Raw genomic sequence first — 23,185 nt, forward strand, 5'->3', positions numbered from 1 at the left:
AACAATGTCCCCTGATGGAACCCAATTGGGAAACCGAACAGAAATACCACTTTGGTCACAGAGAATGCTGCATGTCCATGTGCGACTTTTAAAGACAAACAGGTACGGCACTGTGGCACAGTGGTTAGCACGGCTGCCTCACAGTGCCGGAGATCTGGTTTCGATTTCCGCCTTGGGTCACTGTTTGTGTGGAGTCTGCACGTTCTCCTCATGTCTGTGTGGGTTTCCTCCGGGTGCTCCGGTTTCCTCCCACAGTCCAAAGATGTGCAGGTTAGATGCATTGGCCGTGCTAAATTGTCCCTTAGTGTTCCGGGGTGCATAGGTTAGAGGGATTAGCGGGGTAAATATGTGGGGTTACAGGGATAAGGCCTTGGTGGGACTGTTGTTGGTGCAGAATTATGGGCCGAATGACCTCCTTCTGCACTGTCGGGTTTCTATGGTAAAAAAGGTAAGAGGCGCAGCACAACCAGATAACCCATGAGAAACACTTCAAGCAACATAGTATCTATTTTATCCAATATTTGGACAGAAATAAATATTAACTGTTCTGATGTATTTTGGATATCTGATAGTTTGACTGTATAAATATATATATAATTGAAAAATGCAGCACAAGACCTGCTGTGTGTAAAAGAAAGGACTAAATTGGTCACTCGGATGTATTCCTTTTGTTTAAGCTATCTGAGAAGTATGGTACGGTATTCAGCATCAAGCTAGGATTCACGGATTTCGTGGTGCTGACCAGCTATGAGACAGTGAATGATGCACTTGTCAAACATGCAGAAGAATTTGGCGAAAGAGCACATATCCCAATATTTGAGGCAATTTCAAATGGACATGGTAATTGTCATCTTTAATTTCATTATTGTAAAACCTGTATGTTGAAATCAGGTCGCACTCTGTCCTGGTTCAGAGTTTGGCCACAGTTCATTTTTCTGAAGCATAATGTTTTAAAGAAGTTAGGAATTCACAAATAATCCTCCAAACACAATTGGTAACTAATTCCCCGTTACGTCAAGAAAAAAAAATGGTGTACGGGCGCTTAGTAAATCCATAAGGCAAACTACTTTTAACAAAGGTGTTAAAATCTTTATTAAAGTGTGAAGGAATTGCTGCTGGGGTTGGAAACATTGGCCAGAATTCTCTAACCTGGCTGGGATTCTCCAGTCCCACTGCTGTGAATGGAGATTTGGCTGGGCACCAAGATCCCGTTTCTCTCTGACATTGGTAGCGGGGTGTATGGTATCAAAGAATTCTGGCCATTGGAACAGGAGGAAGTGTTTTGGATCCTCACACCTGTTCTAACATTCAATGAGACCTTAGCTAACCTGTGACTTAACTCCATGCATTCACCTTTGCCCCAGACTTCTTTAGTCAGCAGAAACCTACTAATCTCTAATTTAAAATTAACAGTTGATCCAGTGTTAATTGCCATTTGTGTTACTGGAAGTTAAATGAGGCAAGTGTGGAGCGTAAACATTAACAGAACAGTCGGGCAACTGTCCAGTTTCCGTGCAAGCTGGTTTGTGTCTGTGGACAATGTGAATTTACACAAATATAATTACTGGTAGTCATTTCTAGGCTTCCAACCCTTTACATTCAAGTTAGCTGTCAGCTGCAGATACATTAACCTACGTTTCGTAAAAATGCAAATATCTTCCATTATATTTGACATTTTTAATGACTTTTCAAGGAACTTGTTACAACTTTTCTTTGCATAATGGTGTAATTTTATTTTTATTCCTTCATGGGACATTGGCATTGCTGGCTGGCCAGCATTTATTGCCCATCCCTAGTTGCCCTTGAGAAGGTGGTGGTGGGCTGCCTTCTTGAATCGCTGCAGACCATGTGCTATGGGTTGACCCACAATGCCGTTAGGGATGGAATTCCAGGATTTTGACCCAGCGAAGGAGTGGCGATATATTTCTAATTCAGGATGGTGAGTGGTTTGGAGGGGAACTTGCTGTGTTCCCATGTCTCTGCTGCCCTTGTCCTTCTAGATAGAAATGGTTGTGTATTTGGAAGGTGCTGTCCAAGGATCTTTGGTGAATTTCTGCAGTGTGTCTTTTGGCTGGTGCACATTGCTGGAATGGAACACTTTCCTTCTTGAAGGATCAAGTTCCACCTTGTAGGTGGCATGGTTTGAAGTGGTGCAAGGACCCCTCAGTGTTGTTCCCAAAAGCACACAGTCAGCTGTCACCTTGTGCTAATGAGCAGCTCTCTTGCCTCTGGGTTAGAAGGCGGACGGCTCAATTCGCATTTCAGGACACAAGCATGTCATCCAGGTTCCACACTTCTGGTGCAATGCTGAGGGAATGCTGTACTATCTATAATTTGAGGCAATAAAGGGAATTCCCGTCTGCGTTGCACACGGGTATAAAAATCTATGGCACTCTTTTGAAGAAGAGCAATATTTAGTCATCCCTCAATCAACATCAGTGTGAAATCTATTGATCGGAATTTTCTCATCCCGCCTGCCACAGGGATCGTAGTGGGTGGCGGGGGTGGGAACATGCAAAGGTCCGTTGACCTTGGGTGGTATTTTCCGGTTTCGATACGGCCGCAAGATCCCGCCCTTTATCTGGCTATTGTTTCATTATTGCTTGTGGGAGCTTGCTGTGCATAAATTGGCTATGGCTCTTCCTATATTACAACAATGGCTAGCCTGTGAAACTACCCTATTGACTACTGGGGGTGCCAAGAGGTTGTAAGAGGCCCACTGGAAATGCAAATCTTTCTCGGCCCACTATTTTCATTTTCCCCTCTCCACCCATCCCATGGATTCTTGGAGGAAGGTTGTCAATTAATAATTTACCACAAGAGCTCCAATGATTGCTTCTCTTTCTGATGGATTTAATTGTAGGCATTATGTTTGGTCACGGCGAATCATGGAAACAAATGAGAAGGTTTGCCCTATCCACCCTGCGGGATTTTGGAATGGGGAAGAAAACCATTGAAGACAAAATACTGGAGGAAACCGATTTTCTGATAGAAGTGATTGACTCTTATAAAGGTAAAAGGAACTTAAGAGAATTATCAGTGTTTCTTGCCTCTGAGTGCTTCTACTAATTAATAAATGCAATTGTGGATTAAGGAATTGTTAAAATGTTTGGCACAGAAAGAGGGCCATAATGTCCTTTTGGCAGAATAATCCTATTGATTGGTGCCAAGAGCTCTGTGAGTTCCTCAGATATGACTTCAAAGAGTTCATCCACAACTGATCTAACCAACTGGCTTATAGTTTTCTCGATTATCTGTCTCTCAATTCGCAAACTGTCTTCCAGTTGCTCAACACGACTTGTTTATTTATTAGTACATTAACTTACATTAAGTTACTGTGAAAATCCCCTCGTCGGCATACTGTTCGGGTACACTCAGGCAGAATTCCGCATGGCCAATGAACCTAACCAGCACATCTTTCGAACTGTGGGAGGAAACCAGAGCACGCGGATGAAACCCATGCAGACACGGGGAGAACATACAGACTCCGCACTGATAGTAACCCAAACTGGGAATCGAACCTGGGTCCCTGGCACTGTGAGTCAGCAGTGCCAACCTCTGCACCGCCACATGAATTTGTACACCTCGGGAGGTGTACAAATTAGGAACATAGGAATTAGGAGTAAAAGTAGGCAAATTCAGCCCCTCAGGCCTGCTCCGCCATTCAATCAGATCACGGCTGATCTCTCCCTGGTCTCAAATCCACCTTCCCAACTGTTCCCATGTACCTCTTCCCCTTTTTTATTAGAAACATGTCCAACTCCCTCTTGAAACCATTCAGTGATACAAAAAGGCCGCACTAGGAATATAATGTTCAATTCTGGTCGCCACACCACCAGAAGGATGTCGAAGCTTCGCAGAGGGTACAGAAAAGATTTGCCAGGATGTTACCTGGTATGGAGGGGATTAGCTATGAGGAGAGGTTGAAGAAACTCGGTTTGTTCTCACTGGAATGATGGAGGTTGAGGGGAGGCCTGATAGAAGTCTACAAGATTATGAGAGGCATGGATAGAGTGGATAGTCAGAAACCTTTTCCCAGGGTGGAAGAGTCAATTATTAGGAGGCATAGGTTTAAGGTGCGAGGGGCAAGGTTTAAAAGAGATATACGAGGCAAATTTTTTACACACAGAGTGGTGGGTGCCTGGAACTAATTGCCGGGGGAGGTAGTGGAAGGGGATACGGTAGTGACTTTTAAGGGGCGTCTTCACAAGTACATGAATGAGATGGGAATAGAGGGATATGGTCCCCCGAAGAGTAGGGGGTTTTAGTTAAATCAGGCAGCATGGTCAGTGCAGGCTTGGAGGGCCGAATGGCCTGTTCCTGTGCTGTAATTTTCTTTGTTCTCTGTTCTTTGATTCAGACTCCACCACGCTATGGGGCAGCAAGTTCCACAAATTCACAATCCTCTGTGAGAAATTGTTCCTCCTCATCTCAGTTTTAAATCTATCACCTCTCAACCTATACCTGCAACCTCTCGTTCAAGATTGCCCTAAAGGAGGAAACATTTGGTCTACATTTAAGTTATCAATCTCTTTCAAAATTTTAAATTCCTCAATCAGATCCCTTCTCATCTTTCTAAAGATCAGTGAGTACAAGCACAAACTGTTTAATCTCTCCTCATACGTCAACCCTTTCATCCCCAGAATCATCTGGTGAATCTCCCCTGAACTGCCTCCAATGCCACCACATCCTTCCTCAAATAAGGACACCAAAATTTTACACAACACTCCAGATGTATTTTCACCAACACTCTGTACAGTTACAGCAACACTTCCCTACTTTTAAATTCCAGTCCTCTTGCAATAAACATCTACGTCCCATTTGCTTTTTTTATTGCATGCTGCACCTGCATACCCACTTCCTGTGATTCATGAACACAGACACCCAGATCCCTCTACCTGGACATAGTTAGGTAATAATTTGCCTTTCTATTTTTTTCTGGCAATTCTTGTCAGAACCCTTTTTTTCCCCTCTCTACCATTTGTTAGCACCTTAGGGAACAATCTCGGTGCATTACTTACCTGACATACAATACAGTTACTTACTGTAAAGGATCAGCGTTAGATTGTGTGTAATTTTTAAAAATTTTTCTTTTGCAGGCAAAGCATTTAATCCTACCCTCAAACTGAACTCCGCTGTCGCTAACGTAATTTGTTCAATAGTTTTTGGTGACCGATTTGATTACGAGGATGAGAAGTTTGTCAACTTAGTGAAAAGAGTGAATGAAAACATTCAGATTCTTGGTTCCCCCATGATCCAGGTAAATCCCTTCTTTCAATAGCAACTGAAATATATTCTAAAGAGCCTTTGTGCGCAGCTCAAAGGGGTCTATGAGTGGAATCACAACGAGTACTTTATTTTGATAAAGTTGCTTTTTTCAAATGGCAGATTAATTTAGGGAAGAACTTTGGTCATGGTTTGCATTACACCCTAATTATCTATCCAATGAGGAAGGAAGAACACCTCAGTATTTTTAGACAAAAAGTCCCTTAAGCCATGTGCATTGAAGTGCTCTTTAATTTTACAAGAGTTTAAGTTGATTTATTAGTGTCACAAGTAGGCTTACATTAACACTGCAATGAAGTGACAGTGAAAAATCCCCTAGTCGCCACACTCCACACATTTGGGTGCACTGAGGGAGAATTTAGCACGGCCAATGCACCTAACCAGCACATTAGCTGTGAGGAGAGGTTGGATAAACTCGGCTTGTTCTCACTGGAATGACAAATGTTGAGGGGTGATCTTAATAGAGGTTTACAAGAATATGAGTGGCATGTACAGAGTAGATAGTGAGGTGCTCTTTCCTCGTATAGAAAAGCCAAGTATTAGGGGACATAGGTTCAAGGTGCCTGGGGAAAAGTTGAGAAGAGATGTGCGAGGCAAGTTTTTTTGCACAGAGGGTGGTGAATGTCTGGAACGAGCTGCCTGGGGAGATGGTGGGTGCAGGTATGATAGTGGCATTTAAGGGGCAACTAGACAAACATGTGAATAAGATGGGAATGGAAGGATACGGACTCCGTAAGTACATATGGTTTTAGTTTAGGCAGGCATCATGATGGGAACAGGCTTGGAGGGCTGAAGGGACTGTTCCTCTGCTGTACTTTTCTTTGATCTTTGTTCTTTGTCTTTTGACTGTGGGAGGAAACCTGAGCACCTGTACGAAAACCTCACAGACACAGAGAGAACATGCAGACTGTGCACAGCGACCCAAGCTGGGAATTGAATCCAGGTCCCTGGCACAGTGAGACAGTAGTGCTAACCACTGTACCACCGTGCCACCCCAGAGAGAGGTTATTCTGTCCATTGTTTGATTTGATTTGATTTATTATTGTCACATGTATTACCATACAGTGAAAAGTATTATTTCTTGCAAGCTGTACAGATAAAGCATACCGTTCATGGAGAAGGAAACAAGAGAGTGCAGAATGTAGTGTTACAGTTATAGCTAGGGTGTAGAGAAAGATCAACTTAACGCAAGGCAGGTCCATTCAAAAGTCTGATGGCAGCAGGGAAGAAGCTGTTCTTAAGTCGGTTGGTATGTGACCTCAAGTGGATGGGAGGCTGGTTTGTGTGATGGATTGGGCTACATTCACAATCTTTTGTAGTTCCTTGTGGTGTTGGGCAGAGCAGGAGCCATACCAAGTTGTGATACAATCAGACAGGGTGCTTTCTATGGTAGAAGTTGGTGAGCGTTGTAGTTGACATTGAGCTGGTTCAATGCCTAACAATTCCAGAACAAATTCCATTGCCCTTATGTCATGTCATTACTTGAGAGGAATGGAACAATGTATGCAACCCTTTTGGTATCAATTATGGGAGTTCTGATGGAGTTGGGGGTAGGGTGTTAGTGTGGATAGGGGATTGGTTGTCAAATAGGAGGCAGAGAGTGGGGGTCAATGGGTGCTATTCGGATTGGCGGTTGGTGACTAGTGGAGTGCCCCAGGGGTCGGTGCTGGGGCCTCAGCTAGTTACCATTTATATAGATGATCTAGAGGAGGGAACCGAGTGTATGGTGTCGAAATTTGCTGATGACACCAAGATTGGTGGAAAGGCAAATTGTGTGGAGGGTGTGGAGAGTCTGCAGAAGGATCTAGATAAGCTGGGCGAATGGGCCAAGAACTGGCAAATGGAATTTAATGTTGGCAAGTGCGAGGTGGTCCACTTTGGTAGGAATAATGGTAGGAAGGACTATTACTTACGTGGCGAAAAACTGCAGCAGGCGACGGTGCAGAGGGACCTCGGGGTCCTTGTGCGTGAGTCGCAAAAACCCAGCTTGCAGGTGCAGCAGGTGGTCAGGAAGGCGAATGGGATGCTGGCCTTCATAGCGAGGGGGATTGAATATAAAAGTAGGGAGGTCTTGCTGCGGCTGTATAGGGCATTGGTGAGGCCGCAGCTGGAGTACTGTGTGCAGTTTTGGTCGCTGCACTTACGCAAGGATATTTTGGCCTTGGAGGGAGTGCAGAGGAGGTTTACTAGGCTGATACCGGAGTTGAGGGGGTTGAGCTGTGAGGAGAGTGAGACCGGTGAGTTTGACGTCGGTGGTAGGGAAGTTAATGGAAAAAATACTTAGGGGTAGGATGTATGAGCATTTGGAGCGTTGCGATCTGATTAGGGATACGCAACATGGCTTTGTTAGAGGGAGGTCTTGCCTTACGAATCTGGTGGAATTCTTTGAGGAGGTGACAAAAACGATTGACGATGGGAGAGCCGTTGATGTCATCTATATGGATTTCAGTAAGGCGTTTGACAAAGTCCCTCACGGTAGGCTGGTAGAAAAGGTTAAGGCGCATGGGATACGAGGCCAGGTAGCTAGGTGGATTGAGAACTGGCTGGGAAATAGGAGACAGAGGGTAGTTGTGGAGGGGACCTTGTCGGGCTGGAGGCCAGTGACCAGTGGTGTGCCACAGGGCTCAGTACTGGGACCTCTCCTCTTTGTAGTCTACATAAATGACTTGGAAGAGGGCGTAGGTGGTGTGATCAGCAAGTTTGCTGATGACACCAAGATGGCAGGGTTGGCGGGTACGGAACTGGATTGTCAGGTGATACAACAGGATATAGATAGGTTGGTGCAGTGGGCAGATAGGTGGCAGATGGCATTTAATCCTGACAAATGCGAGGTGATGCATTTTGGACGGAATAATGCAGAGAGGAGCTATGTGATAAAAGGTAGGCCGATTAGGAGTATAGACATACAGAGGGACCTGGGAGTGCAGGTTCACAAATCCATGAAGGTTGCGTCACAAGTGGAGAAGGTTGTTAGGAAGGCTTATGGGATGTTAGCCTTTATAGGAAGGGGCATAGAGTATAAAAGCTGCCGTCTAATGCTTCAGTTGTACAGAACGTTGGTTAGACCGCATTTGGAGTACTGCGTCCAGTTCTGGTCACCTTACTACCGGAAGGACGTGGAGTCTCTGGAAAGGGTGCAGAAGAGGTTTACCAGGATGTTGCCTGGCATGGGGGGACTGGGTTACGAGGAGAGGTTGAAGAAACTGGGACTATTCTCCTTGGAAAGACGGAGATTGAGAGGGGACATGATAGAAGTATATAAGATACTGAAGGGAATAGATAGAGTTAATAGTGAGAGACTGCTCCCTAGACTGGGTACGAACACGAGAGGTCATCATTTAAGGGTGAGGGGGGAGAGGTATAATTTGGAGGTGAGAAGAAGGTTCTTTACGCAGAGAGTTGTGGGGGTCTGGAACGCGCTACCGAGTAGGGTGGTGGAGGCAGGAACGTTGGACTCGTTTAAGATGCAGTTAGATAGGCACATGAGTGAAATGAGAATGGAGGGATATGGTAGGGGCTATTAAATAGGGTTAAACCTCGGGAGACACCGGAAAGGCAGGCTGTAAGATTAATATTTTTGTCTTTATTCCACAGGTGGAGGTCCACCTCGTGTCAGACGAGGGGCATGCACACGGCGGGTCGTGCGTGGGCTGCTCTTGGAAGTTCCAGGAGTGGCCTAGTACTTCATGTCGGTGTGTGTGCTTGATCCTGGACCGGTAGACGGGCGCCGCAACAGCTCAGTGACTAGCACTGCTGGCTGTGCAGACACATGGATTTGGGCCTGTGTCTGTGGGAGTTTGCGCATTCTCCCTGTGGTTGCGTGGGTTTCCTCCGGGCGCTCCGGTTTCCTCCCACACCCCAAAGATGTGCTCTTAGGCTAATCGGTTTTTACCAAATTGACACTATTTCTTCCCTGAATCTGACTGAGTAGGGTTCCATTCGTAGACGTGCAGGGTAGAATAGGTGTAGGGTGATGCGGCGGCGCGGGCTCGTTGGGCCGAAGGGCCTGTTTCCCGTGCTGGGTTGTTCTTTGTTCTTTGCTCTTTGAGAGGCTGAATAAACTAGGCTTGTACTCGTTAGAGTTTAGAAGAATGAGGGGAGATCTCATTGAGACGTATAAGATGATGAATGGGATGGATAGGATAGAGGTGGAGAGACTCTTCCCGCTCAGAAAGGACAGTAGGACTAGGGGGCACAGCCTCAAGATAAAGGGGGGGTGGTTTAGAACAGAGTTGAGGAGGAACTTCTTCACTCAAAGGGTGGTGAATCTCTGGAATTCTCTGCCTGTTGAAGTGGTGGAGGCTGCCTCGCTAAATATTTTTAAGATGCGGGTTGATGGGTTTTTGATAAGAGAGGGGATTAAGGGTTATGGGGAAAGGGCGGGAATGTGGAACTGAGCCACGACAGATCAGCCATGGCCTTACTGAATGGCGGGGCAGGCTCGAAGGGCTAGATGGTCTACTCCTGCTCCTATTTCTTATGTTCTTATGTTCTTATGAGGGCCAGAAAACATTCCTGGACAAAAGTCTTCCTGTTGCTACCTGTTGGATTGCAAAATGATAAACTGCCTGACGCCAGCACCCTGTGGCAATACTACAGGTTCCAGCAGCCTGAGGAAGGTCATGTGACCTCCCACCTCTTCTCCTGGGTTTTGAACAAAGGCTGTATTTTCCCAGGTCCGTATTTTTGAGCGGGTTAACAAATGTGTCCCCTTTGACTTTGCAAAAATATTATCTCCATGTTCAGAGATCTGCCTTAGAAATGTAAAGAGTGTTGGAGCATGTCTTTGGAATTTGATTCTCTGCAACCTTGAGACATTAGCACAGCTTTAGAGATAACGCGACTCCTGCTGGTTTTCTGAAGTCATGATGTGGGTATGCCGGCGTTGGACTGGTGTAAACACAGTAAAAAATCTGACAACACCAGGTTTTAGTCCAACCTATTTATTTGATAATATACTCGCAAGCTTTCGGGTTAGCCCCTTCGTCAGGTGAATGGAGAGTTCTGGCCAGAACTCTCCATTCACCTGACGAAGGGGGTAACCCGAAAGCTTGCGAGTATATTATCAAATAAATAGGTTGGACTAAAACCTGGTGTTGTCAGACTTTTTACTGGGTTTTCTGAAGGCCAGAAATGCCCCTGATATAAGTCATGGCTAGTCAGGCATATCAGGCCTTTGCCCAGTTTTAAAACAAAATAATTCAATAAAGTAGCCAGGTTGACATTGTTAAATATTTTCCTTCCTGTCTTTTGGATGGGACACTGCCCTAGATGTAGATCTTCATAACTTCATTCATTTTTCACTACCAGGTAGAACCTGTACTTTGTGTTCCTTGCTGCCATACCACAGAATAATGTTTCGCAAGTGTAAGTTGGGAAAGGTAGCAACATTCTACTTCTTTCACCAATTCTGGCTCTTTCACAGCAACAAATGCCGAACAAATACTGCCTGGGTACAGTATGGTGGCACAGTGGTTAGTGCTGCTGCTTCACAGTGCCAGGGACTTGGATTTGATTCCTGGCTTGGGCCACTCTCTGTGTGGAGTCTGCACGTTCTCCCTGTGTCTGTGTGGGTTTCCTCTGGGCGCCGGTTTCCTCTCACAGTCCGAAGGATGTGCTGGTTAGATGCATTTACCATACTAAATTCTCCCTCAGTGTACATAAGAACATAAGAACGAACAGGAGCCCGAGTGTGATGACTAGGGGATTTTCACCGTAACTTCATTACAGTGTGAATGTAAGCCTACTTGTTACTAATAAATAAACTTTAACTCAAACTTTAAAACTGATTTGATTTATTATTGTCACATGGAATACAGTGAAAGGTATTGTTTCTTGTGCGCAATACAGGCAAAGCATACTATTCATAGAATACATAGGAGAGAAAGAAAGGTGAGGGTGCAGAATATAGTGTTATAGTCATAGCTAGGGTGTAGAGAAAGATCAACTTAATATATGATAGGTCCATTCAAAAGTCTGGTAACAGCAGGGAAGAAGCAGTTCTTGAGTTGGTTGGTACGTGACCTCAGATTTTTGTATCTTTTTTCTAATGGAAGAAGGTAGAAGAGAGAATGTCCGGGGTGCATGGGGTCCTTAATTATGCTGACTGCTATCCCGAGGCAGTGGAAAGTGTAGACAGTGTTAATGGATGGGAGGCTGGTTTGCACGATGGATTGGGCTACATTCACGACCCTTTGCAGTTTCTTGTGGTCTTGGACAGAGCAGGAGCCATACCAAGCTGTGATACACCCTGAACAGGATGCTTTCTATGGTACAGCTGTAAAAATTGGAGAGAATTGTAGTGGACATGCCGAATCTCCTTAGCTTCTTGAGAAAGTAGAGGTGTTATTGGGCTTTCTAACTGCAAAGGTGCATGCTCCCAAAACTTAATTCCCAACCAACAGTCATTTCCGTCAGCTCCTCTTCTGTTTCCCTACTTAGGCAATGAAGCAGTGTAGCAATCCATAAAATCATCGAATCCCTGCAGTGCAGAATGAGGCCATTCAGCCCATCGAGCCTGTGCTGACAACACTCCCACCTAGGCCCTATTTCCATAACCCCACATATTTACCGTGATAATCCCCCTAAGACCAAGTGGCAGCTTAGAGTGGCCAATCAATTTAACCCACACATCTTTGGACCGCGGGAGGAAACCGAAGCTCCTGGAGGAAACCAACGCAGCCACAGGAGAACATGCAAACTCCACATAGACGGTCACCCAAGGCTGGATTTGAACCCGGGTCCGTGGCACTGTGAGGCATCAGTGCTAACTTGTGTGCCACTGTGCTGCCCAGCACGGTGGCACAGTGCTGAAAGTGGATCTCTAAGTAAGTTCTGCTTATCCATGTTTAAATATTCAGAGTTCACATTCTGTTCACCTCACAAAGTTGGCAAAGATCTTTTTTTTCCACATACTCAACAGTTATGGTGTTGGCAACCAGAAACTCAGTCATGGAAACATTAATCTCATTTTCCAAATCTCATTCTTCTTTGTAAATGTTATAATCTTGCCACTTACTTTGAATGTGATTATTCTGTCCCTTTGTATTAGTAGATGCAGCATATTCAGACTAACATTACTTTCATTTTGATTCTATAGCTTTACAATGCATTTCCCTTCCTGAGATTCCTGCCTGGAGCACATAAGAAAGTTTTCTCCAATACAGAGCAGTGTTTGGATGTCTTCGATGGCTTCTTCAGGGAAAACCATCAGAAGTTCGATGAGAACGACCTGAGGAGTTACATTGATGCGTTCCTGTTCCAACAACGGAAGGTAGAAACTCTAATTCCTTTTTAAGAAGCATTGTTGATTTTCTATAAGCTACATTTATGGATTTTGGGGTAGGGGAGGTGCGGGGGAAGGCAACTTTATTCAATCCAGCATGGCAGGATGGGCTGGATAGCCTTTCTCCAGGCTGCAGATACTTGGCCCTGTGGAAAGGGATTGGAAAGTGACTCTTATTAAAAAGAAGCAACTCAAAATGCCAATTGCATCTTTCAGAACCTCAATCTTTTGCAATCAATGAAGTGCTTTTAAAGTATAGTCATTGTTGTGATCTGGATTCAAAAAAACCTCATTAAAATATGGCCATTGCCACATTGCTCTTTATAGAAATTTGTTCCATTAAAAACGGCTGTATGTTTCCTACATTCTAACTCTAACTACATACTCTTATAGATCACCTTATTGGCTGTAATGCTCTTTGGGATGCCCTAAGGTCATGAAAGATGCAATGGAATAGATCTTCCTCGCTATATATCTGCCTGAGAAGGCAGACACAGCATCAACTTGACATCATGGGTGCTCACCCCAAGGCCGGAAAATCCCACCTGAGGTCAACAAACCTTTGTATGGCCCATGTCCCACCCGTCACAATTCCCATGGCAGCTGGGACGGGGAAATTCCACCACTTTTCTAAAAGGTGATATAGCACTTCCTCATTAGAGTAAATGTATAGCTGCTCTGATTCCAGACTCCTTTTCTGTGCTGTGTTTTCCAATAGTCAATGCTTCAGGTTAGTCATGCATCATAGGCCACGGTCAACTGGTTCCAAACCTGATTTTCATTGCTTGCCTTGTTAATTTTAATAGGAATCAAAGAATCCTCAATCATACTTTCATGAAAACAACTTAAGATACTCGACGATCAACCTATTTTCTGCAGGGATGGAGACCACCTCGACCACAATTCGTTGGGGAATGATTTTGATGATGAAATATCCAGAGATTCAGAGTAAGAAGCAGTCTGATTGATTCCAGCTTGATCTTGTTGTATCATTTCGTATGCCTCATATTCTGGGATTATCAAGCTTCTCATTCTGCATAAAGTCATAAATGTAATTCATAAGAACATAAGAACATAAGAAATAGGAGCAGGAGTAGGCCATCTAGCCCTTCGAGCCTGCCCCGCCATTCAATAAGATCATGGCTGATCTGTCGTGGCTCAGTTCCACTTTCCCGCCCTCTCCCCATAACCCTTAATCCCCTCTCTTATCAAGAACCCATCAACCCGCTTCTTAAAAATATTTAGCGAGGCAGCCTCCACCACTTCAACGGGCAGAGAATTCCAGAGATTCACCACCCTTTGAGTGAAGAAGTTCCTCCTCAACTCCGTTCTAAACCGCCTCCCCTTTATCTTGAGGCTGTGCCCCCTAGTCCTACTGTCTTTTTTGAGCGGGAAGAGTCTCTCCACCTCTATCCTATCCATCCCATTCATCATCTTATACGTCTCAATGAGATCTCCCCTCATTCTTCTAAACTCTAACGAGTACAAGCCTAGTTTATTCAGCCTCTCCTCATAGCTCAATCCCCTCAACTCCGGTATCAGCCTAGTAAACCTCCTCTGCACTCCCTCCAGGGCCAAAATATCCTTGCGCAGGTGCGGCGCCCAAAACTGCACACAGTACTCCAGCTGCGGCCTCACCAATACCCTATACAGCTGCAGCAAGACCTCCCTACTTTTATATTCAATGCCCCTCGCTATGAAGGCCAGCATCCCATTCGCCTTCCTGACCACCTGCTGCACCTGCAAGCTGTAATTCCAAGTAATTCCAATTACTTTTGAAAGTGTTTGCCTTGCAGAAAAGGTTCACGAGGAAATTATAAGAGTTATTGGATCAGACCGATCTCCCAGAACTGAACATCGCAAAAGTTTGCCGTACACTGACGCGGTGGTCCACGAAATCCAGAGGTTTGGTGACATTGTAACTTTTGGCCTCATACGTGAAACCACAACAGACACAACCTTCAGAGGATTCTTCCTCCCAAAGGTACTCCAGTATGGCCACAACTGAGCCCAGTTTATTTATTAGTGTCACAAGTCGGCTTATATTAACACTGCAATGAAGTTACTGTGAAAATCCCCTAGTCGTCACATTCCGGCACCTGTTCAGGTACACTGAAGTAGAATTTACCATGGCCAATGCACCTAACCACCTGTGGGAGGAAACCAGAGCATCTGGAGGAAACCCACACACACACACGGGGAGAATGTGCAGACTGCACACAGACAGGAACCCAAGCCAAGAATCAAACCCGCACCTGCGCAAGGATATTTTGGCCCTGGAGGGAGTGCAGAGGAGGTTTACTAGGCTGATACCGGAGTTGAGGGGATTGAGCTATGAGGAGAGGCTGAATAAACTAGGCTTGTACTCGTTAGAGTTTAGAAGAATGAGGGGAGATCTCATTGAGACGTATAAGATGATGAATGGGATGGATAGGATAGAGGTGGAGAGACTCTTCCCGCTCAAAAAAGACAGTAGGACTAGGGGGCACAGACTCAAGATAAAGGGGAGGCGGTTTAGAACGGAGTTGAGGAGGAACTTCTTCACTCAAAGGGTGGTGAATCTCTGGAATTCTCTGCCCGTTGAAGTGGTGGAGGCTGCCTCGCTAAATATTTTTAAGAAGCGGGTTGATGGGTTCTTGATAAGAGAGGGGATTAAGGGTTATGGGGAGAGGGCGGGAAAGTGGAACTGAGCCACGACAGATCAGCCATGATCTTATTGAATGGCGGGGCAGGCTCGAAGGGCTAGATGGCCTGCTCCTGCTCCTATTTCTTATGTTCTTATGTTCTTATGTCCTTGGTGCTGTGAGGCAGCAATGCTAACCACTGTGCCATCATACCACCCTACTGACATTTAATGGAGAGCCTGGGGATGTGGGAGGAAAGCGCTTCCAAGATTTCACTTAATTATAATGAGCACCTTTATGCCTAACTGGCTATCTGTCATCAACAAATGTATGATTTTATATGTAACACAAATAATATGAATCACAGAATCCTACAGTGCAGAAGGAGGCCATTCAGCCTATCGAGTCGGTACTGAACACAATCCCACCCAGGCCCTAGCCCCATAACTCCATGTATTTACCCTAGCTAGACCCCTGACACTAAGAAGCAATTTAGCACGGCCAAATGAGTTACTGAACAAGTTAAAGTTGAGCCATGTAAGGGAAAATTCAGACAGGTGACCAAGGCAGCAAGGTGGCACAGTGGTCAGCACTGCTGCCTCATATCGTCAGGGATCTGTGTTCAATTCCTAGTTTGGGTTACTGTCTGTGCGGAGTCTGCACATTTTCCCTATGTCTGCATGGGTTTCCTCTGGGCACTCTGATTTCCTCCCACAGTCCAAAGATGTGCAGGTTAGGTGGATTGGCCATGAAAAATTAACTGTAGTATCAGGGGGGCTAGCAAGGTAAATGTTTGGGGTTGTGAGAATAGGGCCTGGTTGGGATTGTGGTCGGCACAGATTTAATGGTCCGAGTGGCCTCCTTCTGTACTGTAGGGATTCTAAGATTCGAATAGTTTGCTAGAGAGGCAAGTTTTAAGGAACTTCTTAAAGGAGCAGACAGGGAGGCTTGGGAAGGGAGTTCCAGAATTTGGAACCCAGGGAGCTAAAGGCTCTACTGGTTGAGTGATTAAAGTATCAGGGCTATTGAAGAGGCCAGAATTAGAATGGAAATGCAATGTTTAAACTAGCATGAAGATTATTCATTAACAACTGTGCAAATATTTTCAGTAACGCCATTTGAACAGTTAAAGTTTCACGTTGAAATTATGCTTTAATATTTCCAGGGAACCCCAGTGATTCTAATGCTGTCCTCTGTGCTGCATGATAAAACCCAATGGGAAAAACCAAATGAATTCAACCCGTCTCACTTTCTGGATGCTGAGGGCAAGTTTGTGAAGAGAGACGCCTTCATGCCTTTCTCCGCAGGTAGCACAACGTATAATGTTTTTCTGGACTTATGATATATTCGCTCCCTACCTGGGGAACTTGTAACGTCAGAAATGCAGCAATTAAAGCATTAAATGCAGCATTCTAATTCTTATATCTTTTCTGGAAGGGGTGGATGGTAAAGGTGAGGGTTGTGGTTATACAAAGGCATGGGCTATTGTCAAAGAGTCTGATTTCAACCAGGGGAGTGAATAGTCATCAGGAGCTGGAACCATGGTGAATTTATCTTTTACCTCAGACAGCCAAAAACCACTTATGTTTGCATAGGTGAGTTTACCAAGCAACGCACAGGCAACAAATGAATGAACTTAAAAACACACCTATCACAAGTTCAGGGCATCATGATGTGCATCTCACCAATATTATAAAAAGAGTGGTCACTATTGAATTATAGGGAGACATAGAACCTAGAAGCAGGAGTAGGCCATTTGGCCCTTTGAGCCTACTCTGCCATACATTTTGATTATGGCTGATCATCAAATTCAATATTCAGATCCCGCCTTCCCCCCATAACTCTTCATCTCTTTAGCCCCAAGAGTTATATCTAATTTCTTCTTGAAATCACACGATGTTTTGGCCTCAACTATTTTCTGAGGTAGTGAATTCCACACATTCACCACGCTGTTGGTGAAACTCTAAAGACAACTCACACACGATGGTCGATCTGGTTTCAGTCAGTCTCAGCTGAAACATATTCTTCTGACAGTGCAGTCCTTTCTTATCTGATATAAGGGACCAGCTGGCACATAAAGGAATAATGTGTGACTGAGTACAATACTGCCCACACAGTAATGTAAGAGAACACATGACCTGCACTTAGGGGTCAATGTAGTGTTAGACAGAGCTGTGTGCAAATGCAAGCATGGAGACAGCCAACTCCTAGCTTGAACTGTTTACCATAGAATCCTTATAGTGCAGAAAGAGGCCTCTCGGACCTGCTCCAACTCTCTGAAAGAGCATCTTACTCAGGCCTCCCCTACCCCTACAATTATGTGTTTTTTGCCATAGCTAATGCACCCAATGTATACATCTTTGGACAGCAAGGGGCGACTTAGCATGGGCATTCCTCCTAAACTGCACATTTTGGATTGTGGGAGGAAACTGTAGCTCCCGGAAGAAATCCACATCGACACTGGGAGAACGTGCAAACTTCACACAGACAGTCTCCCAGGGCCGGAATCAAATCTGTTCCCAGGCACTGTGAGGCATCAGTGCTAACCACTATGCCACCGTATCGCCCTGTATGTTTAGTGTGTATCTGTATCTAGTTCTTGTAGTTAATAAATACATGGAGTTAACGTACTGAAGACCATGAAAACTTTGTTAAGACCCACTGAATGGTATCAAAAACCCTAGTCCTGCCCTGGGAGCTGTAGCCTAGATTCTGTGCTCAAGTCTGGAGTGCATTTTGAACCTATAACCTTCTCTCTTAAAGGTGAGAGTGTTACCCACTTAGCCTTGGCTAGCAGATGATGTCATTGAGGAACTTGTTGAACAGACATGAAAACTGATGTTTAAACCTCAACGTGTATTTGTTTGTTTTGAAAAGGCCGTATAAAACTACAAAACTATACTGGTTATTTTAAAAATCATTCTCAACAACTTTGTTTTATTATTCATTTGTGATACGTGAGCATGGCTGGCTGGCCAGCATTTATTGCCCATCCCTAGTTGTCCTTGGAGGGCAGCTGAGAGTAAACCACATTGCTGTGTCTCTGTAGGCCAGACCGGGTAAGGATGGCAGATTTCCTTCCCTAAAGGACATTAGTGAACCAGATGGGTTTTTCCAACAATCAACAATGGTTTCATGGTCATCAGTAGATTTTTAATTCCAGATTTTTTTGTTGAATTTGAATTCCACCATCTGCCGTGGAAGGGTTTGAACCCAGACCCTCCAGAACGTTGGCTGAGTTTCTGGATTAACAGTTTGGTGATATTACCACTAGGCCATTGCCTTCTTGGACAGAGCAGGAGTCATGCCAAGCTGTGATACATCCAGAAAGGACACTTTCTATGTTGCATCTGTAACTATAGTCGGCTATAGTGCTATGAAGCCCAACCAGACCCCCAGCACCTTTATTTTATTTTCGACATTAGTATGAGGATAAGCTGTTTCACTCCGGGAAGATTCAAGTGACCCATTAGGGAGCTTTTATTAAACAAAAGTTTATTTAAGAGCACAATATAACAAGAAGAATTAGCATAACCAATTACAAGTCAAACAGGAAAAAGTATAATCCTTAACAGCTAGCTATCTCTGTTGTTCCATTGCAAAAGAGCATCATTGACATTTTTGGAATTCTTTTTCTATAGGTCGTAGGGCCTGCATTGGTGAGACCCTCGCGAAGATGGAACTGTTCCTGTTCTTTACGGCTCTGGTACAAAAATTCAAGTTTCAAGTTCCACCGAATGTCCGCGAATTGGGGCTCGAGTCGGGTACGGGTTTGACTGCATCCCCTAAGTACCCATATGTGTGTGCAGTCCGTCGCTGATTTAAGCACCTTTTTCATGATTTACATAATTTTCCATTTTACCAACTTTCTTAATCATTTCAAGAAATGTGTGTGTTTTTTTCTTTACACAGTAGCTGTTATGCTTGACAGTGGGCCGAGTCATGCAGGTGAAGCTTTTGGCATGTAGTGTCACATGGGGTGCCCCAGGGATCTGTTCTGGGGGCATTGGTGTTTATAATTTTCATAAATGACCTGGATGTTTCAGGCAGATGCAGGATTGTGAATTGATTTCTTCACTCCCAGGAATGTTTGAGAAAGGAATTACTGAAATCATATTTTCCAATGGGAAGATGGAAAAATTCCTGCGAGTTTTAGGCTGCTGATCAGAAGAACACAGCAGTGAAGCTGGGGGGAGGGGGGGGGGGGGTGGGGGTTGGAGAAGAGATATATTCTGTCCCATTCACCTTCACTCAGGTTATATTCATTCTTCCAAACACAATTCCTGCTGCACTGTCAAAGGAATCAAAATAAAGTGAAGGGCCAGCATCTCACCTTTTCCAGTCGTGAATGAAGCCCAGTCTATCACTCAAACCAGCCTCCCACCCATTGATACGGTCTACACTTCCCACTGCCTCAGCAAAGCAGCCAGCATAATTAAGGACCGCATGCACTCCGGACATTCTTTCTTCCACCTTCTTCCGTTGGGGGAAAAAAGATACAAAAGTCTGAGTACGTATACCAATCGACTCAAGAACAGCTTCTTCCCTACAGCCATCAGACTTTTAAAATGGACAAACCTCGCATTAAGCTGATCTTTCTCTACGTCCCAGCTATGACTGTAACACTACATTCTGCGCCCTCTCTTTTCCTTATCTATGAACAGTATGCTTTGTCTGTACAGCATGCAAGAAAAAATACTTTTCACTGTACACCAATGTGACACTAATAAATCAATAAAGTATTTTAATTGACAATAGTAAAGTATTGGTTCTGTGCCTTATTTTAGATACCATTCTATTGCATTTTATTTTTCCTAATTCTTAATAAACATTTACTTTGCTGCAAAACCATCACAAAAAGTCAAACTTTTGACTAAACAATTAAACTAAAGCAAATTAACTGAGGGACAAATTAAAAGAGGCAGCTCCCAAAAGGAGGGAAAGAGCCCAAAATAAAAGAAAATGTAGAAAGGAAAGAGAGAAAGTGAGAGGGCATGGGATCCAAGGGGCTGTTGCCTTGTGGATCCAGAACTGGCTTGCCTGCAGAAGGCAGAGAGTGGTTGTAGATGGGTCTTTTTCTGCATAGAGGTCAGTCACCAGTGGAGTGCCGCACGGATCTGTTTTGGGACCCTTGCTGTTTATAATTTTCATAAATGACCTGGATGAGGAAGTGGAGGGATGGGTTGGTAAGTTTGCTGATGACATGAAGGTTGGTGGTGTTGTAGATAGCTTGCAGGGATGTCAGAGGTTGCAACGTGACATAGATAGGATGCAAGGTTGGGTGGAGAAGTGGCAGATGGACTTCAACGCGGATAAATGTGTAGTGGTCCATTTTGGCAGGTCCAATGGGATGAAGGAGTATAATATCAAGGGTAAGACTCTTAGCAGTGTAGAGGATCAGAAGGACCTTGGGGTCCGGGTCCATAGGACTTTTAAATTGGCCTCGCAGGTAGAGGATGTGGTTAAGAAGGCGTATGGTGTACTGGCCTTCATCAATCGAGGGATTGAGTTTAGGAGTCGGGAGATAATGCTGCAGCTTTATAAGACACTAGTCAGACCCCTCTTGGAGTACTGTGCTCAGATCTGATCGCCTCATTACAGGAGGGATGTGAAAGGGTGCAGAGGAGATTTACAAGGATGTTGCCTCGATTGAGTGGCATGCCTTATGAGGATAGGTTGAGGGAGCTCCGTCTTCTTAGAGAGACAAAGGATGAGAGGTGACCTGATAGAGGTGTATAAGATGTTGAGAGGTATAGATCGGGTGGATTCTCGGAGGCATTTTCCCAGGGCTGAAATGGTTGCTATGAGAGGGCACAGGTTTAAGGTGCTGGGGAGTAGATACAGAGGAGATATCAGGGGTAAGTTTTTCACTCAGAGGGTAGTGGGTGAGTGGAATCGGCTGCCGTCATTGGTGGTGGAGGCAAATTTGATAAGATCTTTTAAGAGACTTCTGGATGAGTACATGGGACTTAGTAAGATTGAGGGTTATAGGTGAGCCTAGTAGGTAGGGATATCATTGGTGCAACTTGTGGGCCAAAGGGCCTGATTGTGCTGTAGTTTTTCTATGTTCCATGTTCTGTGTTCAGAACACATCTGGTCACTCATGTACAAACAGCTTCAATGAATTGAGAGATAGAACATTGAATTGTGAACACCCAGAACTTGCTGGGTGTATTATCTTGTCACTGCTAATTGCATCGCACAAACACTATCCAACCCTTAACCTCCCAGTTATTTTTTTAAGAAATTTCTAGATCTGCTTATAAAGTGCTTGTTGGATACATGGCAGACCCTAAACTGGATGGTGGTTTGGGGTGAGGGTATTTGATTGGGGGGCACCGTGGTTAGCACTGCTGCCTCAGAGCGCTACATTCCCAGGTTCAATTCCGGCCTCGGGTCCTCCCACAGTCCAAAGATGTGCAGGTTAGGTGGATTGGCCATGCTAAATTGCCTCTTAGTTTCAGGGGGATTAGCAGGATAAATGCATGGGGTTACAGGAATAGAGCCTGGGGTGGGATTGTGATTGGTACAGACTCAATGGGCCGAATAGCCTCCTTCTGTACTGTAGGGATTCTATGACTCAATGGGCTGAAGGGCTTCTTCTGCACTGTATGATTCTATGACAGTAAATAGTTGCAAAAAGTTTGGAGTGGTGGAGAAATTCTTTGTAAAAACAGTATATTTACCAATTATGAGTGAAGGATGTATCACATTATTGCCCTGTCTTTTACATACATAGATTTTGCTAAACCTAGCATAAAAGATAAACCGTCTCCCCTCATCCCCCCCCGCACTCCCACCCCACCACTGCTCAGCCCATTTGGCATTTGTTTAATACATTGTAATGTGCCATCATTTGTGAAGTTAATAATTCACTCTCACAAGTGAACAGGTTGCCATTATTCCTGGAGGTTTTATTGTTTGACCTCTTCCCTCTACCTATCTACCCCCATGCCAATGCCATTGTGTCCACCCCCGCAGTGTCCAGCTAATTGATGAACAGCCTCTTCATTACCTGATCAAATTATTCTTGACTGTCAGTCATTTACCCCCTTCACCTATTTTATATGTAAATAACAATGGTGTTCAGAGAACGAAGGAGGTTTTGATGCCTCTACAGTCTCCTTTGCTGGGTTGCTCCGAGCAACGTTCTTCAATTCCTGGACACACTCTGGCAACCCCAGCATAGCCTTCCCCAACTGCGTTTTATTTGAAAGTTTGGCTCAATTTGCACAGTTAACTTCTGTAAAGAGAAGTGAATATTACAGATTCATGTGATATCTTTAACCTGCAAAACACATAGAAAGGTCACCTCTTTCAACAACTGCCCAGGAGCTAGGAACCGACAGTCCAGCTTTAAGGTGTGTTCAGGAGGGGAAATAAAATTTCTCAAAAGCCATTTAATAACGTTTGAAAAAATCCCAACAAATGTTAGCCAACTGTTGGTTATTCCATCAGTGTTTTTTTAAAGTCAAACACGCGGGAAACTGTTGAATCTGCTTCTACTGTCCTTTTAGGTGGCATGTTCCAGATCACAATTTGCTGTGTAATTTTTAGTTCATATGTTGTCTTGACCCTTTTGCAAATTAAAGTGGACTTTATACTTTCATAGAATCCATTCAGTGCAGAAGGAGTACATTTGGCCCAACAAGTCTGCATCGATCACAATCCCACCTAGGTCCTATCCCCATAACCCCACGTATTTACCTTGCTAATCCTCCTGACAGGAAGAGGCAATTTTAGCATGGCCAATAAACCTAGCCTGCACATCTTTGGAGTGTGGGAGGAAACCGGAGCAGCTGGAGGAAACCCACTCACACACAGGGAGAATATGCAGACTCCACACAGACAGTGATCCAAAGCTGGCATTGAACCCGGGTCCCTGACACTGTGCGAGGGAACAGTGCTAACCACTGTGCCACGCTGCCACCCCGTTCCACTGAAGGTGGTATCTTCCATCCCACTGAAGGTGACCTGCCACGAGTTTCTC

At 44.6% G+C, this 23,185-nt stretch overlaps 1 protein-coding gene across 1 annotated transcript in view; it reads left to right on the forward strand.

Moving 5' to 3' along the window:
* Positions 1–644: 644 nt before the first annotated feature.
* The window catches only part of LOC145354731 (uncharacterized), a gene marked incomplete at its 5' end in the record, with an annotated part of 58,646 nt that continues 36,105 nt past the window's right edge, over positions 645–23,185 (forward strand). Inside the window, 8 exons of the mRNA XM_080206185.1 lie at positions 645–840; positions 2,864–3,013; positions 5,100–5,260; positions 12,386–12,559; positions 13,378–13,519; positions 14,368–14,555; positions 16,361–16,502; positions 18,837–19,013. Of these exons, the coding sequence (XP_080062311.1) occupies positions 645–840; positions 2,864–3,013; positions 5,100–5,260; positions 12,386–12,559; positions 13,378–13,519; positions 14,368–14,555; positions 16,361–16,502; positions 18,837–19,013 (1,330 nt within the window). The remainder of the gene's footprint in view (positions 841–2,863; positions 3,014–5,099; positions 5,261–12,385; positions 12,560–13,377; positions 13,520–14,367; positions 14,556–16,360; positions 16,503–18,836; positions 19,014–23,185) is intronic.

The sequence above is a fragment of the Carcharhinus amblyrhynchos genome, chromosome 18, assembly GCF_965287045.1.
Source record: "Carcharhinus amblyrhynchos chromosome 18, sCarAmb.v2.hapA, whole genome shotgun sequence".
Classification (NCBI taxonomy): domain Eukaryota; kingdom Metazoa; phylum Chordata; class Chondrichthyes; order Carcharhiniformes; family Carcharhinidae; genus Carcharhinus; species Carcharhinus amblyrhynchos.